The 13,937-nt window shown below is 38.4% G+C and overlaps 1 protein-coding gene across 1 annotated transcript in view; it reads left to right on the top strand.

Moving 5' to 3' along the window:
• The window catches only part of LOC138364575 (pyruvate dehydrogenase (acetyl-transferring) kinase, mitochondrial-like), a 54,827-nt gene extending 43,319 nt beyond the window's left edge, over positions 1-11,508 (top strand). Inside the window, exon 8 of the mRNA XM_069324262.1 lies at positions 14-11,508. Within this exon, the coding sequence (XP_069180363.1) occupies positions 14-217 (204 nt within the window). The 3' untranslated portion in view covers positions 218-11,508. The remainder of the gene's footprint in view (positions 1-13) is intronic.
• Positions 11,509-13,937: the final 2,429 nt, after the last annotated feature.

The following is a 13,937-nucleotide window of genomic DNA, read 5'->3' on the forward strand; positions in this document are numbered from 1 at the left end:
TGTTTTCTTTCAGGCACTTTCAAGTGAAGCCAATGAACTTCTTCCAGTGTACAACAAGACTTGTCAGAGACAGTATTCAACACCTGTTCAAACACATGATTGGTCCTCGCAGTCACATTCAGCTATGTTCATTCGGCCATTTTCCACCAACTCCCGGGACAAACTTCATCAAAGAAAGATTAGTTCTGTGCCAGATAATGAACCCACTGTTTCGTAGTAGAAATATACCTCTTATCCGGATGGGAAATAACATTCAGTATAGTATACAGTAATTTGTATGAAATTTCTATTTTACAAATGTGTAGTATATAGTCTGAAGAATGTTGGAAAGAGAAAATTACATTTTCCACGCTTGTGTTGAGAAAATACAATATAGTTTACTTAGGTACAGTATATTGATATACATAATGCATATACATATAATGTATATACATTATAATTGCCTCAAACTCATTTGCTTTAGACATAATTTTTCCTTGACCAAAGAGATTGTTTTTCCTAAAAGTTCTGTAGATGCAGAAACACTGGTTAATTGTTTTAGGCATATCATATGATTTGATAAAAATAGTGAAGATTACATGTATTGCATAATATAACATTAATGCTCATATTTTATTTGCTGTCTTCTTAAGAAAGTAATTAATGCATCATTAACCCTTAAATGGCTCCAATTACTGTGATTACCTCTTGTGCTTGAGTTGTCAAATGAGATTTTATGGGCCAATTAAATTTTAAATGTCCCTAGTAATGCCATAAATTCCAAAACTCTTGAATTTTAAAATCAAGCTAGAAAAATTCATCAGGACAAATGGGGGAGGACATTTGTCAAGTTGCCGGCTTCCTGTCCTTGTCAAGGCCACTAGTTAGTGGCCTTAGGATAAATTCAGGTAAATAATGAGTCCTTCCTTGGGTTGCAGTGGTACTGTATCCCAAAGTGGCTTACCCTGTGGTGCTGTGGTAAGACACTCGCCTCACATTTTGCGAGTGCTTTGGCTTGGGTTCGTATCCTGGCCGGGGAGGAGTTACTGGGCGCCAATCCTTAACTGTAGCCTCTGTTTACCCAACAGTAAAATGAGTACCTGGTTGTTAAACGATTTGGTGGGGTCGTATTCTGGGGAATATTAGGATTAAGGACTTGCCTGAAAAGCTGTGTGTGCTAGTGGTTGTACTAGAATGTAAGAACTCTTGTATATAGAAATAAATAAATAAAAATAAATAAATAAATAGTGGCTGGTAATACAGTAGTAACATAACAGGTGGCTGGAGGCATGGCAGTGGTGTGTGACTCTCCCGGAGCCTCATTTTCACTCCCAAGCGACAACACAAAATTGTGCATGGAGACACTACTGATACTACTCCCTAATGTTAATGTGGACATGGCACACATACAAGTAGAGCTTCATTTGCCAAGATATGTCATAGCGAGAGTGGTGACAAGCACTGTGGTAGTGGTGGGGTAGAACAGCAGCTCCAGTTACATTGGCTTGGGAATGTGGGGACAGTTTTGTTCCAAATATCCTTAACTTTGATGGTACCCATGTCAGGGGTCGGCTGGTCGGCCGAGCGGACAGCACGCTGGACTTGTGATCCTGTGGTCCTGGGTTCGATCCCAGGTGCCGGCGAGAAACAATGGGCAGAGTTTCTTTCACCCTATGCCCCTGTTACCTAGCAGTAAAATAGGTACCTGGGTGTTAGTCAGCTGTCACGGACTGCTTCCTGGGGGTGGAGGCCTGGTCGAGGACCGGGCCGCGGGGACTCGAAAGCCCTGAAATCATCTCAAGATAACCTCAAGATAGGGGGTGACCGTGATGAGAAATATTAACTATTTTACAGGGTACCGTATTTTGATGAAGGGCTTGTGGACCACATGGTGTGTGAGACTAATTTATAGGCCAACGAAACAATGAAAACTGGGGATTTACCACCTCATTCATGTCAACAGGAGACAAATATCCATAAAATGTACACTGTTCTTGTACTGAGCATATTGATGCTACATTTACAGAAACATGTACTGTCTGATTACTGGAGCATGAACACTGCTCCTCTGACCCCCCTTGATCAGCAGGTACATATCACAAGACATTTGTCAGTCTTTTCAGGTGTCTACATTTTACAGATACACTCCAATGACACATGATAAAATGGATAAATTGTGGAAAATGAAGCACATGATAGCAGATTGAACGCAAAGTACAACAAATTATATGTACCTCCACTGAAGGTTGTAATTGATGAATCACTTGTGCTGTTCAAAGGGACATGTATAGTTCAAACAGTACATATTGTACCTTCAAAACTTCCCAGGTTTGGTCTGAAAATATTTGCGTTGTGTGATTGTGAGATAGAGCTTGTGGGTGACATGATCCTCTATTTTGGGACCAATGTGGATGTTGCAAAAGATAATCACCATGTTTATTCCAAGTGTTGTGGTGACCCACTATTGCACAGAGATACATTTTGTACACCAATAGTTATTACACCAGTCTACATGGTGTACAAGTCTTTGTTAAACAGTCCCTGTGGCGAAGTGGTAAGACACTCGCCTCATGTTTCTTGAGTGTTTTGGCTAGATTCGTATCCTGGCTAGGGAAGAATTTACTGGGCGCCAATCCTTAACTGTAGCCTCTGTTTACCCAACAGTAAAATGGGCAGTTAAACGATTTGGCGGGTCGTATTCTGGGGATTTTAGAATTAAGGACGTGCCCGAAGCACTATGCATACTAGTGGCTGTACAGGAATGTACGAACTCTTGTATATATAAACAAACAAATAAATACATCTAGCCAAGTACTCGCTGGAGCATATTACAAATACTGGTATGTGGCACAGTGAAGGCAGGCAGGAAAGAAATGTCTGTGTTTCACTCTCCAGCAGTGCAAGAGGCAACAGCCTACGTGAAGACTTTGTAAGAACAAAGAGCATAGAGAAAAGAAATGATGATTGGTGGCAACAATTTGTAAAGTGTGCAATGTTCCACTGTGCATAAAAGGATGATGTAAATATTTATGTGGTATGAATATGTAACGTTAATTCCACTATCTTGACACGAGTTCATTTCACACCCACACAAAAAATTATAAACATAAATAGAAAAAATAACTTTATTACAATGCTGCAACACAAGCATGGGAAGGGTGGCAGTCAGTAGACACTTAGAGCAACCAGTGCCAGTACTCATCCATCCAGCTTACAAAATGGTATGACAACACACAGATTTCAACCCTTCATTACACCCAAAAAACCAGGAGATTTTTTTTTAATGTTTTCCAAAACATCACCGACTCATTTTAATGATATAAAAAAAAATTTGAATTTTGGTTTCATGTGCACCATAATGTAGGAGTTTTAATTAGCCGAGCCATTTAAGGGTTAAAGTACTAATAATTAGTTTAAAATTGGCAGCTTCTTGGTATAATGAGACAATGAGTGTCCATAAGATCTCCCTATATTTATGTAGTGAATTGTTTGGTAAACAGACTTTTCTCTTGAAATCTATTTAAGTACAACACCTTGAAATTATGTAAGTTTTCCTTAGCACGTTATTTATTATATGACATGACCACGTATCTAATTAACTTTATTCTGGTATAAGCTGATTTTGTTTTAGCACTTTATGTTGGGTCATCAAGCAAAGCAGTCACCATTATATAAGTTATTTGGGTTGAAACGTAAACTGTGTTTAAATAGTTATTGAATTTTGTGCCATTTAGTTTAGGTATTTCCCATTGTCATGAACAGGAAGCTTATTAGACTTATCAATGCTCCTTCCCCCCCCCCCCCAACCTCTCTAGAAGGAAAAATGTGCCCAAACATCTTCCTATGCGGGAACTGAACCTGGATCCCTTTGGTTGTGAACCAACGCATTGACCAGCGTGCCACAGTGTATATTCTTATTTAAATAATTATTGTAAATAAATATACAGTGTAGTCTCGAAAATCTATATTAATTGGTACCAGACCCATTCCGAACTTTGATAATTTTTATTATTTTTTTTTAAATTTTGGGTGCTTACGAAACTGATAGAAGGCATATTTTTGTGTGTTTACACCCTCAAATGTTATAAGCAAGGATATTTATAATATAATAATATATATACAGATATAATAATTTAATTCTGTACAGTACTTGCCATTTTGTTAAGATCAGTTTTGTCATTGTACACTGCCTCATTAAACTCACCAAAATTTGTACCACTAAGCATTTTTCTCTGATTCGTAGCTGGCCACCTTCAGGTTATCTTAATCTCTTAGGTTGTCTTAAGGCATTGTGACCATTGTGAGCTTTGATAGTCTAATCATCTCAAAATACGCAGACAGTTGGGCACTGAAACCATTGGTAATTAATTCGTAAGAGGAACCCATAGTTGGCATCAAGACCACTGCTGGTTAGACAGTGATGTTTTTGGCCTCAGAGTATAGTGTTGACTAAGGCTGTATATACTGCTGAGAGAGAGACAGAGATGGAAAGAGAGAGATAGAAAGAAAAGTGGAAAGAGAAATGGAGAGAGAGAGGGAGATAGAGATGGAAAGAGAGAGATAGAAAGAGAGAGATGGAAAGAAAAGTGGAAAGAGAAATGGAGAGAGAGAGGGAGATAGAGATGGAAAGAGAGAGAGAGAGAGATGGAGATGTTTTCCTGGTGAGGGTAAATATTCTAATGTTTTCAGATGGGCATTGATTACATTAAATTAAAAGAAAGCAATCAGAATAAACCAGAGAGCATTAGCATGGAGTGGCTGAGAAGTGCAGACATAGCTGGCCCTGGTGCATGCCAGTGGTGTAGGAGAGTCGGAAAGTTTTTGTAGTGTTGAGTGACACATTACAGTACTGTTTTTTTCTGTGGAAACAAAGCCACACCTTATTGAGAAACTGAGCAAGACATGACTTGTGTAGAAAACAAGCATAGTGGAGTTATTTATGCTAATATTGTCGTCACCATCATCAGAATGAAGGGGTATGAGAAGCTTAAGGTAGCAGGAGAGTAAGTGACCAATGATGTTGATGTTTATGATCTCAAACCAGTCAGAGGGCAGCAGAAACTGGCACAAGTGGTCTTTATGTGGTAATGGGTCTTTGCAGGCTGACACTGAAGACAAGAGCAAACCCAAGAGTACAGACTGGAACTGACCTCCAGCTGACCACTACTACTCACTCGGTCAGGTGGTGTGTGACATTGAACATCTGAGTGGTGAGGGACTTCAAGAGTATCAAGATCTTCCTGTTGATTGAACAGATTTGAAAATATTAATCCAGATTACTGTACCTCTTTAAAAAGTTCAATGTAACTCTCAAGAGGAAATGGCTTCAAGTCACACTGTGGGACAAACAACAGATGCTTTTTCATCCATAGTTTAATATAACCACAGAATTGTTTAGCCTAAATGCTAAGTTCAAAATCTAACTAGAAAAATCCTCAGGAATGAGCCAATCTTTGACCAGCTGCCAGCTTCCCTTCCCTGCCAAGGCCACTCGAGATAGCATCCCTCAGGTAAACTCAGGTAAACATGTCCTAACCTTCTCATCGGGGGCAGTGACGATTTTCTGAGGTGTCGTACACTGCATCCATTGTGAAAATAGGAAGGATGTACGAGTATCACGCAGCATCTTAAATGGCTTTTGTGCAGGGAGAACATGACCTACTGGAGTCAAATCTTAGGCGTGTCTAGGGATGCTGGAAGCTTGAGCAGCAACATATAGCGTTTGTTACTGGTGTTCAGACTATTTGAACTTGATAGGACTTGTATGAACTTGAAGTTCATACTGTCTATTTGATGTGCACAGGATGTGGGGAACATAATGCCAACTCTTAAAATCACCCGTGTCGTGTTAACTCATTATCTCTCAAGACAATGGGACTCGAGTGAGCTCAAGTAGTTTAGGCAACTTTATAAAATAGCCAGACATACTGTATGTGCACTGAAATACACAAACAATATATAATCATAATAAATTTTAGAGTGGTACAAATTAATTCATAAGAGGAAGACCTAGTCAGCATCAGGACACTGCTCTCAGAAAGCGGTGCTAGTGGCATCAGAATTCAACATTGTCTGAGAGGCTGTAGGTTCTGTCAAGAAGTAGAAATGAAAGGTGATTGTTATGGTGAAGACTCAAACTTTCAGTTAGGCATCAACTGCCTCCTAAGGCCACAGCCATAGACCCAATGAGAGGTAATTGCATTGAAACTGGCCAAGATTAATCACCCATGGACCAGCATATATATAATAACAAGATTCATCCACATTAGCTCCAGACCTCTGGAGTTGATGTAATTGTAAATGTAACAATTCCCACTAAGGTCTGATTAAGATCTTTTGTGGCATCTGTAATTCTTGTATGCAATGGTGCTCGCAGGATGAGTATTGGGTGCACAGCCACCTCCAGCAGCAACAGTCAGGGGATCAGTCCTACCATATGCCAGCCAACTGTAGGTCTGGCTGTGCCAGTAGATTTTCATATTGTGGTTTGTGAATGTAACCAGTCCTTGTTCATGTATGTGGTGTAGGAGAGGCTGGGAGCATTTGGGGTGTTCAGTGGACCTGAACTCCACAAACAGAAGACTGCCAAATAATCTTCAATACTGAAAAATGTACTTTGCATGAAGAACAAATACAATACATACAACTACTGTACCACCTTAATAACATGATATTGAAACTAATTGAAAAGAGGAGAAAAAAAACAACCAAACCCTAGGAATATCAAATTAACATCTGATATCAAGGAAAAGAGAGTGGTCATTCGTCAATATATATCCAAGAAAGAACACTTTACATTTAAAGACAAATTAACTGAAAAAGTGTGAATCAACCTAAACCTTCCCAGAAGTCAGTGAAGTCTCATACCAGGGAAGGCTGAGGGCCTCTTGAATAACAGCTGCCAATAAGGCATTATACTGCTGGGTCCCATTACCCAGTAAAACACTGAACAAATTATAAGACATTAATTTGGACTGCTTCTTTCAGAAGCCCAATGTAACACAAGGAAAAAAATTCACAATGAAATTGCCACAATATAGGACAGGTAACAAGTGATGTTCTTTCACCCATAGGGTGATAAACCCATGGAATAGCCTACTCACCAAAACTAAATAAAAGACACTGCTTCAGTTAAGCCACCCTCTTCTTACCCAAATGGATTTGAACTACAGTAATGTCTGCATTTATGGATTCAGCAGGTAGGCAATTTCATGGGTTTGTAACCCTATGGATGAAAATTCATCATCTATTTTCTGTCCTACATTGTGACTTCTTGAGCTTGAAGCTGTTGCTCCTTGTATGTGTTACAGATGACTTCATAAAGAAGTTGTCTGGAGTAATATCCTCCAACTTGTTCAGTATTATAAAAGTTTCAATGAAATGAGCCTTGTCATGTCTGGATTGCAGTGTTGTTTGCCCTGTGGCCCTCAACTGTTCATGGTATGAGTCAACTTTACTCTCTCTATCCTGCCAATGATCTCTAAAATCTGCTCTGCTTTTTTGTTTTTGGAAGCATTGCTAAAACTAACACCACACTTCTCTGCAAGCCACCACACTTCCCCCAGCCACAACCACTTTTCTACATCACTTTTAGTTTTTCATCAAAGATACTGTACTGTACATTGTTTTTTTTTTGTTTTTTTAAGAAATTTACATAAAAGAGTATTATGGTAATGTATGTGTCTGAGGTGGTCAGGGGCAATGATTCAGTTTTAGAATATGGCTTAAGTATTTTCTGACATATCATGTGTTTTTGTGATTTTATTGATCATTACACGAAAGTCCTATGACTTAGAGTAATGAGCTAACATCACATTGGCACCTAGGAAAAGATGCCATGGTCTAGGCACATCCTGTATGGCAGTACTGTACTAGACCATCTATACAAATATTTCATAGGCCTTCTAACTGTATTGGAGGCCTACCATATATAGCATAAGTAAAACAAAGAAACACCATTAAAGACAAAGGAATAATATTACAAAAAATATATGAGCGGCAAGTATTAGAATATTGTACTGTACTGAGTCAGTCCAGATCTTTCCTCACCTGTTTGAAAGTTCAGTCTCTTTCTAAACTTCCAAATATTGCTCTGTCAGTAAAAAGTGCAATAACAAACCACAATGAATCCCATAGATTATGCAACATGCATAATTCAACCACCCGTGGGTTGAAATCTACTCCTAAATTCAACCACCCAGGAGCCAGATTCACGAAGCAGTTATGCAAGCACTTACCCAAACCTGTACATCTTTTCCCAATCTCTGGTGGCTTTGTTTACAATTATAAAACAGTAAATGAGCTCCAAAGCACCAGGAGGCTGTTTATAACAATAACAACAGTTGAATGGGAAGTTTTCATGCTTGTAAACTGTTTAATTAATATGTAACCAAAGCAGTCAAAGATTGGGGAAAGATGTAAGGGTACACATTCGTAAGTACAGTCTACTTGCATAACTGCTTCGTGAATCTGGCCCCAGGATATCAGGCAGCCATTGACCCGATACAAAAACAAATGACTAGAAAACAAAAAAACTAGCAAGTGCTTTTTTTTTGCACACTGGTAAGTACAAGTACATTTAGCAGAAAAATACAGATAAAAGTAACAGTGAGGTCTAATAAAGACAATAACAATGGTTACATATGACTCGTATCTTTCAGTTCTCATATTGGCAGTCTGAATGATATCTTAAGAACATTTTGAATGTTCTGTGACGAAAGACTTCTATCAGGTTTGGCACCTTCTTCTAATAATTATTTTATTTATTTCCAAGAAGCACTGTAAATTAGTTAGTTTAGTTCATTTATTATGCACCCCATACTGTGAATGTTGTTGTATGTGACACTGTAGTGTGAGTGCAACTACCATGTAACACTGTAGTGCAAGTACTGTACAGCCAAGAAACATATTATGGTGATGAAGTAGCCAGTGTCATTTCCTCCACAACAATAGTGCTACCATAGACAATAAGGCCAGCCAGTCACAAATCACATGAAGAGGAGGTTCGTGTGACTTGCTTTGAAAAGGATTTGGGGATTTGGGTTGTGATATCAGAAGATCTACTTACTACCTTTTTATGAGGCCATAAACGACTTGAAAGGCAGAATTAACGAATACTGTATGAGAGAATTTAATCATTTCGGTATCTGAAGTAAAGTTAAAACAAGTACAGTAGTTAGTTTAGTTCATTTATTATGTACCCCCATTCCCATCCTGTGGATGGTAGTGGAAAGGGTTACAGAGGCAAGGCACATAATGGGCTCAGGGACTGAACCCCACAACTCATTTAGCTAAGCAAGTTACAATCTTGATGAGCTAGTTACAAATTTCAGTGCACATCGTCACGGATTTGAATTATGAAAAGTACTGTACATATTTTTGTATCTGCACAAGCAAAGGTGCGACTGGGGAAAATGCTCTTGGTATATCATGGGCATAAATTCTTATATTTGAGATATTTTCTGCCTGGTTAATGTCAAAACCTTTGCTTGAAGGAGTGATTTGAAGTCAAATAATGTTTCTTGATCATAAGAAAATCATTCACAATGTTGAAAATATCAGCTAATGTTTCAGAAATTGGTTTATGAAACAAACACCTGACATGATGGGGTGTACACTGCCAACACATGGATAACAAGAGCATTTTAGTTTACCTTCCGACACATATCATTCACATGATCTTTCTCAAAACTGTACTTATGAGGTTCTTGTGAACAATTTTTTTTTTTAGACAAAGCTCCTGTTTCCACATGTGTTCATTTAGACAACATTGTCATTTTTTAAAGAAATGCTTATCCCAGACCACTCTTGTCATAGATATGAAAATGTAATTAGTTAGCAGAGAAAACAACACAGTTATGACCCCTTTCTTGAAACCTCCATCTTGAAAAATTATTGTTCAAGAAACAGGTTGAAACTAAACAGACTAAATCCTGAGGACCTTTATTCTGTAATTACAGTACTTAATGCACAAGAGAATTCTTATTTTGTTTAATCTCTGTATTAATGTAACTATAAACTTAATAAAATTCTTCACTGGAGCTGTACACTGACGAGAAGTGTGCTGCTGGTTATGGATCAAATAAATCTAGTCTGAAATGCACGTAGTGTATACAGTATGCTTTCCTTACAGGGATCAGTTTTATCTTTAAATCCCAATAATAAGGCTCTTAACTGTATGCTGACTGTGTTCGACACTAGTGTTCCTAGCAGTGGAACTCCCATGGCACATCATCTTTAAAATTAGAAGCTATGTAATGCTGTAACATAGCACTTTGGTCAAGTCTTACTCTAGGAATATCAAAAGGATATTTATTTCTGGTGTGGTGTCCATGAGTTCTATTGCAGCCCACTAGGAAGCACTTGAGATCAGGATTGGCATTGCAGTTTAGGGTTTTAAAGATACAATGCAAACACTTGAGAGTAGTGCAGTGGCTTGATATTTAACATGTTCAAGGATTTCACTAAGGGAGCAGAGTGCTGTCTGGGACTGGAGGGTATTATTGCTCTAATTGCTGATTTATGTTGAGTAATTAGGGGTCAAAAGTGATTAAGAGTGGTAGATCCCAAGGCACAAATACCAGAGGTGAGATATGGATAAATGAGTGAATAATATAGAGTTACTAAGGCAGAGCGAAGTATGTAGTATCTGATTTTGGAGAGAATGCCTACTGTTTTAGAAATATTTTGGTTATATTTTGTATATGACAATGTAAATTCAGTTTGTTGTCTATGTGAGCACTGAGGAACTTCCCATCTAATCTGCTCATAATTTAGGTATATACAGTACTGCTGTAGAGCTACATATAGATGTTTCTGTAAGAATACAAGCATAATGCTATGTATAGATATGTGAATAACACTGATTATACGTATATACTGTATATACATACAAGGATGCAGAATTTCATTGTGAGCATGTATTACTGGGAAAATAGGAAATATGAATTGTTGACTTGTTCATTAAACCACAAAGTATATAAAGTGGAGGCACTTTCCTAATATAAACATTTGAAAACAGAGATATTAAGATGTTGGTCACACGTTGCTGCTTTCTGTACACGCAACATCTCATGCTTAATAATCATTGCATATGTTTATCATCTGCATACTGTACTCATGAGATCGTTTCACAAGAGATGCACTCAAAACATATTGTATATATTTGGATTAGTTATACTGTATCTACAAAATATAATAATCATGACTTAGAGTGGGAAAGATTTTATATATTCCCATAAAAAAATAATGCAAATGTGAGCACTATAGCGGTCAAAATTAACTTGAGTGTATCAATAAAAAAAAAAGTATTGTATTTCATAAATATTTCTATCTTTCAGAGCTTTTAAGATATCTCGAAGAGGTTATTTTGAACTATTTTTGTATTTTGAGACAAAGTAAAATCTGCTTAAATGCTGCTAATAAATCTATGGTACAGACTTATTATTCTTGCAGTAATGAGGCTTTTACATGTAAAATATGTTTGCCACTAAATAAAATTGCTGTTGCAGTTAATGTACTCTACAATTCTTTGAGCCTTTCCCTCACCTATGACAATTTAATAGTTCTATAATTCTATACCCTTTTGAAATGGATCAAATGAATTTAATAACAAAATCAATTAAATCAAACTACAGTATGCCCAATATAATTTATTGCAGTTATAGGTTAGAAGGGCAATTAAGTTTGCAGCATGGCTGCATTAATTTTGTTAAACATCTTTGGCAATAAGGAGCAGTTTATAGGGAAATTTCTGAAAAGAGGAATAATGCTTCCTAATTATAGATCGAAGAGATCTTCATTACCACGTAAGGGGAAGAGCAAGTAGTGTTGTTATTTTAAAAACTATATTATCACATGCAGGCCTATAAATAAGAGGCAAACAAAATCAAAGGAATATCTAAAAAGAAATTATATAATAATGAACAGGCAGCTTGGTTTTTCGAACAGAAAGATCATGTATTTTGAGTTTTCAATAATTAGTTTTAATGATAAAGCCAACAAGATTTTACAAGGTAGAACTTTATCATCAAGAGCACCTTGTCATGGTCAGGGGGCTCGCGTACGATTCCCAGAGGTCAGTGGGGGGAGGGGGGTGCCTCTGTCTCCCCCCCCTCTCCTGGTGTGGGTTGCTTCAGCCCCCCCTCTCCTACCCCCTCCCTGGGCATTGCACATGCAAAATTTATACTAATGTATGGATCCTGTTTGGGTCAATGGACCATCTGTTTGAGAGGATGCCTTTTGAGGCTGGTTGTGTGTCCAGGCTGGGGTAAGAGGGAGAAAGAAGTCTTTGCACCAGTGTCGGAAAATGAAAATGTCGGAGAAGTAGGATTCTCCAGTTAAGAAGAGAGGGCACCTCTTGAAATGCTGCACCCTTTCCTGCATTGCCTAGCACTCAGCCAACCTTGCTGCCCTAGTATGTGGTGTCCATTGGCTTTGGATACCACATACTAGGGCAGCAAGGGCATACCACATACCACTTTGGAGCCCAAACGTCTGAAATCAATGTTACACAGTAAGCGAACTGATGTCTCTACCACAAGCTCGTGGAATGGGTGAACAGGCTTCCTGAATTAGCCAGTGATTGAAGATGGGGCTCTATAGCACCAGCTACATTGGGCGCACACTGGAATTCATCTTTGACTACCCAAAATGACCCTCTCCGTTCCCTTCTCACTTCCTTGGCAGGGTTGTGCCCCAAGCCTCTACTGGTGACCTATCTTGCCACCTGGAGTGGCTCCAACTAACATTATGACAACTGCACCTTTTAACCCCTTCCCCTCCTGCTCCTTAATGGGCGATTGCGACGTTGTCACCACACTCGAACTTGCATAAGTCCTTCAGACACTGCTATGTTTCACAATTTGTATGGTCCTCTATGTGGCCTAAGTACTTTGATCTTTGTCATGATGAGCATACACGCCTTCATGATTTACATATCCATAAGCACCTCGTTGACCCTATATATATATATATATATATATATATATATATATATATATATATATATATATATATATATATATATATATATATATATGTATATATATATATATATATATATATATATATATATATATATATATATATTTATATATATATATATATATATATATATATATATATATATATATATATATATATATATATATATATATATACCTATGTTACTTTCAACCCCACCTGGACTGGCACACATATTGTTGCTGCCCCGGAGCAAACGGAGAAGTTCTTATCCGTGACAGATGCACCATAAGTCTAAAATCCCTCATTTAGCAGAAAGCTTAGTCATACAGGGGGTCATGTGACCAGTAGTCTGTGCTGGTAAGCTCTAGGTGCATTATGCGGATATTCTCAAGAACACGAGAGTTAATACGTAATTGCAAAGCTCCAGGTACCTCATACCGGCAGGTCTGGAGGGTCAAATGACTGAACATTTAATTATGGTAGTGTGTGAGATCATGACCCAGTTCCTGCTAACAGAATTTATACGCAAGGAGTGCCCAGGGTTAGGAGAATCGCCACCTGTAGTCCCCAGCCACAGATGGTGCCCTGGAAAGGTGGCAACGATCGAGGAGTGATTGTCTATGGGATTGACACACACGAGTCACTATTCCCCCACTAACTAGTGTCTGTGTGAGAAGCTAGGAGTGGGTGGGGGTGGGGTGGGACCTCACTTCTCCATAGTTACTGATAGGTACTCACTCACTCTCTCTCTCTCACACACACACACACACACACACACACACACACACACACACACACACACAAAGACTGGAAGACAGAAGAGTTAGGGGGGACATGATCACCACATTCAAGATTCTCAAGGGAATTGATAGGGTTGATAAAGACAGTCTATTTAACACAAGGGGCACACGCACTAGGGGACACAGGTGGAAACTGAGTGCCCAAATGAGCCTTCTTGAGGTTATCTTGAGATGATTTCGGGGCTTTAGTGT

Source organism: Procambarus clarkii, chromosome 14 (assembly GCF_040958095.1).
Source record: "Procambarus clarkii isolate CNS0578487 chromosome 14, FALCON_Pclarkii_2.0, whole genome shotgun sequence".
Lineage (NCBI taxonomy): Eukaryota > Metazoa > Arthropoda > Malacostraca > Decapoda > Cambaridae > Procambarus > Procambarus clarkii.